The following is a 10,222-nucleotide window of genomic DNA, read 5'->3' on the forward strand; positions in this document are numbered from 1 at the left end:
TCCTTCCGTGCCCCGCCCTCGCGGACGTTACATCAGGCGAGAGCGGGACACGGAAGGAAGGAGTGGCCTGTCCTGCCGCTGTGAAGGTGAAAGGAGGCGTTTAAGGTTAGTTCCAGGAGCGAAGGAGGGTGGACGGGCCAACCCCGATGTTTCCCCGAAAAATAAGACAGCCCCTGAAAATAAGACCTAGCGCATTTTTGGGGGCAAAAATTAATATAAGACAGTGTCTTATTTTCGGGGAAACACGGTATTATGGACAGTAGATATTATTTATCTTACTTCAGGAACTTCTGAAAAAGAAATCATTTATTATTATTATTACTACAGTCTTATAACACACAAAATACCAAAAGTTCACTGCGGGTAAAAGACAAAAGTTGAACATCAGGAATTACAATATTTTAAACCAGATTATACAATAATTTTCAAAAAATATATTACAACAAATTAGTCAAATTTTTTAAAAAGAAATGTCTTAAGAGCTTTCCTAAACTGAAGATAACTATAAATTCTTAAAAGAAAGGAAGGAAGAAAATTCCAAAATTGTGCAGCCTGATAGGAAAAAGTAGATTGTGCAACCAATATAAATAGAGCTACAACAGTCCAGTTTTGAAAGTATCAGAACCTGAACCAACAATCTGAATAATTCTTAATTTCTTTAATAACAGAAAAGAATCTCTTACCACCTTATGAACCTGTGTTCCTAAAGATAACTGACTATCAACCTCAATTCCCAGAACTCTGGAAGAAACATCCAGTTTAATCTCAAAATTATTAATTTGTAACATATCATTCAAGGGTAACAGTGGACCTACCCATAAAAACTCTGCTTTATCTTTATTAAGCTTCAATTTATATACAGAAACCTAAACAATCACAAAGAGCAGATTCATGTCCTATGTTGGCAACAGTGAAAGGCAATACTACAGTAATGTCATCTGGATTGGATCTTTGAGTTTTCTAGACATTTTGCTAATGGTTGCATCGAGATTTTAAACAGTGTAGGGGACAATGGGGAGCCCTGAGGTACCCCACAAGTAGCTCTCCAGGGCACCACCATTTCCCCCATGCATTTTCACTATATGTGATCTATCTAGAAAACCTCTGATCCAATACAAAACAGGACCAGAGATGATAAAAAAGTCAAACAGACGTAGCAAGAGTATGATCCATCAAATCAAAAGCATTATTTAAATCAAACTGCACTATAAGGGAAGTCTGTCATAAACTTAACATCTTCTGAGCTGTAGTAAGTAGTGAAACAAGGACGGTTTCTGTGCTAAAACCCTTCTGAAATACTTGAAATTTCTCCAAATAACCAATTGTTCTGTGACCCAACCCTCCATCAATTTAACCAATAGAGGAATTGACACCACCAGTTTAAAATTAGACAGTTCCTGCACATCTCCCTTTGGGCTTTTCAAATTAGGAGTAAGCACCATCTCAGACTTTGATACCGGAAAACAACCAGCCTGAAGTTGTAAATTAAGCCAATCTGTTAATAAATTCACAAACAGCAAACTAGGTAATTTTTTTTCAATCATATTTATTAACACTAAATGCACATTACAACTTAAGTGATGCCAAATCTTAACAAAGCCGTTATTTGGTAAACAGGATCAGATCTTACAGAAAATCGACTGAGTGTCACAATATACATTTTTTAATTTTCCCCCTCCCCAATCTGTTGGCCTTCCAACCTTTCCCAACCCCTCCCCTCTTCCCCCTCAGGAGTTCAAAATTCTACTGCGAGCTGTAGGGGTAAGCGAGTCCCAGAAAGGGGCCCATGTTGCACAGAATAGCTCTCCTCGTTTAGAAGACAAGTCTACTCTAGACCACCCTGTTTTCCCAGGGAGAACATGTGTATCATCGACGAGCACCAATGTGTGATTGTCGGGCTCTCTGCGCTTAGCTACAATTGTAAATTTTTTTTTCCCATGAGTATCGTTCGTTGCAGAAAGGCACTCATTCTCATTGGACCACGCCCCTGGATAGTGAAACTATGAAATAGCTGGTTGGGAGTAGGGTTCCATGGCGCCCGCCAAAGGGAAGATACATGTAAAGACAGGACTCTCCAAAAACCATTCACTCTTGGGCATGACCAAAACATATGCCCCAAGTGAGCATCCCGAGCCGCACACTTTGGACAAGCGTCGTTATCTCGAAGTGTAACACGAAAAGCTCTGTGGGGAGAAATGTGTAGCCTTAATATGAATTTATACTGCACCTCCCACCAGGCTGCATTTATGTCAGGTTATATACTGTCATCAAACTGGCCTCTACCCGCTCCAGCAGAAGGTGGATTCTCAGTTCCTCGCTCCACTGCTGAGTCACAGTGGAAAAATCATAAGCTTTGACAGAGTCTTTGAGGTGCACATGGAAGTATTTCAGGGGTATCCGCAGCTGAGCCAAACTAGGTAATTTTAACAAATAAGCAGGACATATATCCATTGAACAATGAGAACTAGCATATTTCTTTAGGAGTTTTAAGGTTTCATTTGGTGTAAAAAAAAACAAACTTTAAAACATCCGAAACCCTATCTGCTGGAATTTCTGAGGAATCAATAAAAAGTTATTCATAAATATTCCCCTTACACTTAATGAATCTCTATCTACCTTGGACTTAAAATAAAGTGCCAACGTGGATGCAGAAGGGTATCATAACTCTCCTTAATGTCTGTAACAGATGTAAGTGAATGTACAATGTTGAAATGTTTGAATTAATCTAATTTTAGATATTTATGAAACAAAACATAGGTAGGCAATTGTTTAATATATAAAGAGATCGAATTCCAATGTAAAGCAGCCCGGTAAGAAAATGTTTTGAGACATCTTTTTCCTAAAACAAATTCTCTTGCAAGACGGAAAATTCAAAATAAATCTTTTGATTAGAAAGTTTTCTTGTACTATGAGAAGGAAATTAAACCCATCAACTGTACTGCAGAATCTCCATTAATAAATTTTAAAAACAAGATACTTTACATATAATCCGAGCTGTTACAGGCAGCCAGTGTAACTGCTTAAATACAGGAGAAACAAAATTCTTTACATCTAAATAGTAGCCTAATGGCTGTATTTTGCAAAAGTTGGATTTTCTTCAGTAACCTTGATGAGGTTCCAATATATATTGTTGCAATAATCCTACTGTGTTAAAATCAAACTTTGCACTAAAAGACAAAAAGATCTTCTTAAAAACAAATAAATAATAATTGCTGCTGAACCGACATAAGCTAAGACTATAAAATACATTTTATACAAATTATCCACAATGTTATTTTAATTTGAATATTTATTCTATTCTACAGCAATGCCCAGATGTGTTACTACAGAACAGCCACAATAACAATCAAACATACAAAATAAAACATTCCCATCAACAACAGGCAGCAGCAGCACAATCAACCCCACAGGGAGATGTAACAATTACAATCTGAGCTCTGAACTATAGCGTATTGAAGAGAGATCTTATCAACCACTTCCTACATGACAATTCTGCCATTAACTGCAAATCCTGTGGGAGCTTATTCCAAAACAAGGAACAACACTGAGAGAGCATTATGATGCACAGCAGCTGAGCGTGACACTCCTAATGACAGGACTTTGAACAAATGTTCTCCCTGCAACACCTTGAGGCTTCTGAAATATGAGTACATAATGTGTAACCATGAAAAGAGCTTCTCCTTCATAAATTAATTTACCAATCACCAGTGGTTGTATGACAGGTAAAGTATCTCATTTAGGGAGCATTATCTGCTGCAGGGCCCACAGCAACAAAATGGACTCTGAGGTAAATCATGTGCAATAACAGCATTAACATGTAGCTTGCGGAGTAAAAAAAAACTCCGTTTGTAAACACTTCATGATTTCAAGTGTTCTCCTTTGATACAGAAATTTTTGCACATGGTTAAGATAATGTTCGTAATACAAATTTCTGTGTAATAAGTATTAGGTGTAGAATACTAAGAGGCATATTTTCAAAGCACTTAGCCTCCCAAAGTTCCATAGAAACCTATGGAACTTAGCCTCCCAAACTGCTTTGAAAATAAGCCTGTAAATATCTAAGGGGCCCATTTACAAAAACGTGGTAAGGCTACCACGCATGTAACACATACCAAATCGACACTACCGACTGGGTAGCACGCCCACCCGGGGGTAATTTCGAAGCTGGCGCACGCTGTTTCCTGCAGTAGAAAATACTTTTCTATTTTCTACCACAGAGGGGTGTTCCCGACGGTAATAGGCAGCACGTCCACACTGGCACGTGCTGCTTCAGTACCATGCGTGTAGAGCATAAACCCTTACCGCTAGGTCAATGGGTGGCGGTAAGGGCTCGGGCAGTAAATAGCCACACACTACTTTTCATTTTAGCGCACGGCCATTTACTGCCCCATTAAAAAAAGCATTTTTTTCCCCCAGTCACGGTTAGAAATGGCCCAGCGCATACCAAACACACGAGCCCACACTGCCACATGCCACTTTTTACCTCGGCTTACTAAAAGAACCCCTAAATGATTAAACGGTAAAGAAAATCTAATTGTTTAGTAATTGAGCTTAATATCTACTGGAGTTTTTGCCAAGGACCTGCTTGAGTCAGCCCAAGACCGATTTCTGGGTTCTCCTGATTGGTTCAAAACGTTATTTGGGGAAGAGGTGAAGTGGGAATAGAGAGGCATGATAAACTTATAACCAGTTTCCCTATATGAACACGTCTAATTATGGCAGTAAGAGAAGGAACAATTTATGGAACATTTGTTTCAAAAAATGTTAAGAGAAATGTCGATAGTTTGCCAAAACTTTCAGGTTTTATTTTGAGAAAAGCAATGTGCACATTTACACAGTATCTAAATCAAAGTAGAATACAAACTGTTGGTACAAAGGGGTTACTGTAGTAAGGAGATCTCATTTATCACTCAGAAACAAAAAGTGTATTTCGTGTACACACATGCTGAAAATATGAGACACTTACCTAAAAGTTCATTTGTTACCTTTGCTTCTGATTTTTCTAAGGACTCCAAAACCAGCATGGACAGATCCGCTGCACTGTTTTGCTGCATGTGCAAACACAGAGAACAACATTTAATGTACGAGTGTAAAGCAGTCTAAGTTATGGATCCTGTTGTGGCAGTTCATTGAAACAGTTTCAGTGGCTCACCTGGCTCAGAAGCCAGAAAGACAGCAAACTCTCTCTTACCTGACTATAACTGAAGAACAGCAAGGCCCCTGAAAACATTAATTCTCTTGCCTCTGTGTGTTTGCCTTGTGACATGTACCTGAAGCAAAAAAAAACAAACAAACACAAAACTGGTTCACCTAATGATCTAGAAGGAATTTATACATGATTATGACCACCACAAATAAAAGGGAGCATATAAACAGAAAAAAAAGCTCTGCAGACTTGTTCCCCCCCCCCCCCCCAAAAAAAAGAAAGACTACATCTCAGAGATGTAATTGTCTTTTATTGCATCTATAGCAAACTTCCCAGCAACGAGGCCACTAACTTCAGGAAATCCTGCAGGTTAGTACATCCAGTCCCTTGGAAAGAAATCTTGTTTAAACCATGAATAAAGCAAACCTGGATCTGGTTTGCCAATGACCTTCTAAAATGGGTAAAACCCATGGAAATCAGACCCAAATTAAAGTTAAGAAATGCCAAACTAGGTTAAACCACAGACCCATGTAGCTCAGTATCCAGACTGACAGCAGCAACCAGTAGGTACGATCTGGGTCCCCAATACAGTGCTTTATCTAGGTTTAAAACATTCCTTATATATGCAGCCTAACAGCCCTTATGAATGAAGGTGACGAACTAATGGCAAACCTTAAGAACTGTAAGAAAGCCTGACTCTCAGAACTTTTATGCTTTCTCCTCCCCTCCCACTACAACTCCAGGGTCAGTGCTATCACTGTTCTGGCATTTGCTGTTGATTCAGCTCCTTCCCCCTCCCATCTCACTGTTCACTCCTCCCCAATTCCAGCTGAAGGTGCCCTGGCAGAGGTGAACAGAGGCAGCTGGAAGGTTATGTGCTGAAAGTGCCCATGGCAGCTGTACCCCTCTTCCTTTCTCAAACAAGAAACCCATGAAAAGAGGGGGGCGGAATGATACAAGCACTATAAACGTGCAATGGCTTCTCTTACTATGCTTAGTACCTTGGGAGCTCTATTCCACAGAACAGTGGCCCACACCCCAATATTGGTTTGAACATGGAGGCCACATTTCCACTTTAAGGCTACCAGTCAATTCTACCAATGGATATTATTTTCCTTTAAAACAGTCTTATTTTAGAGGTTAACTGTAAATGACCAAAATGATTTCTATCCCCCCCCCACCTTTTTTTTTTTCAGTTATCTGTACACAAGTCAAATAAAACAGCAATTTCTAGAATATTTACAAACACTTTCCTCTCACCTCCGTCTTTCACATCTTAAGACTGGAAAGAAATTTCCAATCACATGAACCAATTCATTAATAATTCTTAAGCCTAAGCAGATCGTGAGCTAGCTTACTTGAACAGGACGCCACTGTAGTCTGAGATCACAAAGTACACCTATTTTGAGACACACTCTTAGCAGTTGTAGAGGCTTCTTAAATAAAACTTATTGCAGAGTTCATAATAGTCAAGCTTGGAAACAGAAAAATATCTAGAAAACGAACAACCAACCTAATTTTTTTTTAATCGATAACAAACCCCAAAATTCTATATATGATGCCTTAACTTGTGAAAGCTAATTTGGCCGCATGTGGCCAAACTGCGCACACAACTTAATTGATTAACAATCCAATCAGTGCCGATAATTGGTACTTAACCAATTAGTGGCACTAACTGGCTTTAATTAGAATGTACATGCACAACTATCTAGGCGCATTCTACAATGCGGTGCATGTAAATTCTAATGTGCGCAGTGGAAAGGGGGTCATGGCCATGGAATGGGTGGGTTGTGAACATTTAAAAAAAAACTATGCGCATTATTATGGAATACACCCAATCTGCGCCTTAGGAACAGGTATTTAGGCCTGGTTTTATATGGTCTAAATGGGTGCACCTAAATTTTAGTTGCACGAATGGCATGCGAGTATATTCTATAAACCATCTAACCACATGGTTTTTCAGCGTCAAGTTTTAAGGCACCATTTATAGAATTCGGCCCAAAATGCATACTTTGACCTTTTTTGTCTTGTATATTTTTTTTTACTTTACACTGTTGCTTTTTACTTGTATTATTTTTGTTTCAGTTTTCACTTGCTTTTTTTTTTTTTGTTACATTTGTACCCCGCGCTTTTCCCACTCATGGCAGGCTCAATTATGGCTTACATGGGGCAATGGAGGGTTAAGTGACTTGCCCAGAGTCACAAGGAGCTGCCTGTGCCTGAGGTGGGAATCTTTGTTTGTCTATACTTTTATTTTAATCTTTTCTCCCTTCACTAGCCCTCTCCTTCAATCTTTCTGTACTGGCACAGGGCAGCCCCAGACAGAGGCAGTTCCTCCTAGACCCAGGCCCACCACAACAGCAACTCATCCATGGGACAAGGCCTGCCACAGCAGCAGGCACCAAATTTGGATCTGAGTTTATAGTTCACACCTTTTCAGTAGTAAATGAAGGTGGGTACAATAGAGTTAAGGTGCTTGTTTAACTGGGCAGGTAACACAAAGTCTACTCAATATACAGATTTAGCCTCACATCCTTTTGTCCTATTTTATACCTGTGGGCCACATGGCACTCAGCATACACTAATGTCCGTTAACACATGCTAACCTTTAGTAAAAGGGTCCCTAAGTTCTTAAGTTTCATTCCATACTGCATTAGTTTGGTAACTCTTTTCTGAACTACCCCAAATCTATGCCTTTTTACATTTAGAATTCCCCGAAGCACAAAACTTACCAGGGCAGCAAAATGCGACTTAGACCAGTTCAAGACATGCACAAAGGGGCTTTGCAGGCTCTTTTCCATCTGCAGTGGCAGCCAACGGGAATCACATGTAAATCTATGTAAATGAGTTGCTTAGTATTTAAATGTGCATTCTGAGGGATGCACAGCCATTTCCAAGCAATGCACAGCAAGGACTGCCTACCTTTAGCAAGATAAATTTTACAGGAGATCTGGAGTACATGACAGGAACCACTCCCCGGGGAAAAGTGCTGGAAACAGGCTGTGAGGAATCAGGCTCCTGGCCCTGGCCAGCGCTGCTAGGTTCAGCGGGGTGCAGGCAAATTCAAATGGCTCGGGGGCAGGATCAGCCTCTGATCCACCACTGGTGAATGGGGCTCTTGAGGCTGCAATGGCAGTGGCTCCTCCTTCTTCGAGGGGACTCTCGCTGCCCGCAATTCACAATACCTTGGGCCGATACACCCATGCAAGCTGCTTCCACCTCGCACCCCCTGGCTGGCTCCCCTATCACAGAGAATCCGGGGCTGGAAAGATGTTTGTTTTCTTTATGGGGACAGGGTATTAAAAACGTATCCCCACTCACCGTGTAGTGGGGACTCTTGGAAGATTGGGGGGGGGGGGGGGGGGGGGGGGGGGGGGAGGGAACCTACACAGGGCTATTGCATGCTGCTCTGAGCATGAGCTGAGCTGCCACACTTCGCAATGACTGTTCTGTGCGTGAGCAACTTAGCAATTGACTCCCCTCCTACCAAGTTGCTTAGGTGGAAATATTGTGTGGTGCTTTACGGGGACTTGTATGCATTGGCCCCTTAGACATTACTCCAGATGGGAAATTATTACCATCCTTTCTGTAGTAACAATACCCCTATGCTCCCTAATGTTTTTATGACCCTTATCTCTGCCTTTGTCATACTATTTAAATACTTAGAGATGATCAAATCCTGCTTTTTGCCAAATTTTTTTATTTTGTGTATACTGGTACCACTTTCTTATATTTCAATAGCCCAAACACAGGACTACCTACTCTTGAGTTAAATTGTTGCTACCAAATTATTCAACTTAAACGGTCAAAGTAAACAATGTCCGATAAAACATTCGAGACGATGGTTTTTAAATTTTCCTGTATCAAGTCACCATCCTGTGCCAAATAATAAATTATGTAACAGATAAGCAGGGTATCTGAATACGTAATAAGTACAGGGAGTACTCCACAAAGACAAACATATGTCATAATAATCTGGCCACGTACCAGCATGCTTTAAATTCCACACTCACTGCAACTAACGAGCCAGAGGATGGGGAACACTTAATTTTGACCACCCCTTCTTTTCCTATACGGACAGAACAAGAGGCACAAGAACTAACTTTTGCCTAGTTCAACAAGGGGGGAGGGGGGAGGGTTTCGCCGAGGTTTCTCCAGGGCCACAGGGATGAGGAAGAGACGTGTTCCTAGGGCGACAAAGCACCATCCTCCGCTTCACCGCAAGCGGTACCAGCCTAATTTTGGGCCTTTAACTGACTGACACCCGGCAGGGCCCAATCAGCAGCCACGGCCAGCTCCAAAGCCCAGTAAACCTACCAACCCGGGTGGCGCGGGGCGGAGCGAAAGAGGAGCTTCACAGAGACCCGGAGGAGTTCGGTTGAACGACCAGAAAGCTCTGGAACGTCTCCCCGCGGGACGTACCGCTTCGTACCTGAAGAAGAGAGTGCGGTACATCTGGTGGGCCTCGTAGTAATCTCCTTTCTCTACGCTGGCCCGTAGTTTTCCTTCCACCCTCTGAACGCCACCTCGGTTCCTCGCACTGTTTTTTGAGCTTTCCTGCTCCGCCATCGTCGCAGCCATCACTGGACGCACGCACACGCGCGTGCGCGGCGCAGACACACACACTAAGAATTGGCGTTGCGTTCACCTGTCGGTTGCCGTAGGGTGAGACTCGTATGGTGGCTCGCAGGAGTCAATTCTAGGTTGTTTTTTTTTTTTTTTTTGGTCCTGTGTTGTCCGATGCGTCATGCAAGCTCCGCCTCCCGCTGACGCGAGGTCCATAGCACCGCAGTTGAGTAAATACAATGTTAATGTTTTTAAACGATGCGCTAATAAAGTTCACAACAGTAGTGTTACAACGTTGTATTACCCCCGCGAAAAGAAAACGTCATTATGAAAGATACAAAAGAGCGCATTAATTTTTGAACATTACAATGCATAGCTGTAATTGTGCGCATTTATTTTATGGGTTAAACACAGGGGTTCTCGACCAAAGCCATGGGACACACCCAGCCAGTCAATTATGCAGGATACCCACAATAGCGATGCATAATATAAGTGTACATGCACCATCTC

The 10,222-nt window shown here is 41.5% G+C and overlaps 1 protein-coding gene across 2 annotated transcripts in view; it reads right to left on the bottom strand.

The window, feature by feature from the left end:
• The window catches only part of GET4 (guided entry of tail-anchored proteins factor 4), a 29,140-nt gene extending 19,354 nt beyond the window's left edge, over positions 1-9,786 (bottom strand). Inside the window, exons 1-3 of one of the 2 annotated variants that reach the window (XM_030211865.1) lie at positions 9,579-9,786; positions 5,192-5,270; positions 4,967-5,048 (exon numbers count right to left, since the gene is read on the bottom strand). In XM_030211865.1, coding sequence (XP_030067725.1) covers positions 4,967-5,048; positions 5,192-5,270; positions 9,579-9,727 — 310 coding nt within the window. In that variant the 5' untranslated portion in view covers positions 9,728-9,786. Of the gene's footprint in view, positions 1-4,966; positions 5,049-5,191; positions 5,271-9,568 lie in introns of both variants that reach the window. The other variant, XM_030211866.1, reaches the window with a different exon arrangement.
• Between the last annotated feature and the right edge of the window lie 436 nt (positions 9,787-10,222).

This window comes from Microcaecilia unicolor, chromosome 8 (genome assembly GCF_901765095.1).
Source record: "Microcaecilia unicolor chromosome 8, aMicUni1.1, whole genome shotgun sequence".
In the NCBI taxonomy this organism is placed as follows: Eukaryota; Metazoa; Chordata; class Amphibia; order Gymnophiona; family Siphonopidae; genus Microcaecilia; species Microcaecilia unicolor.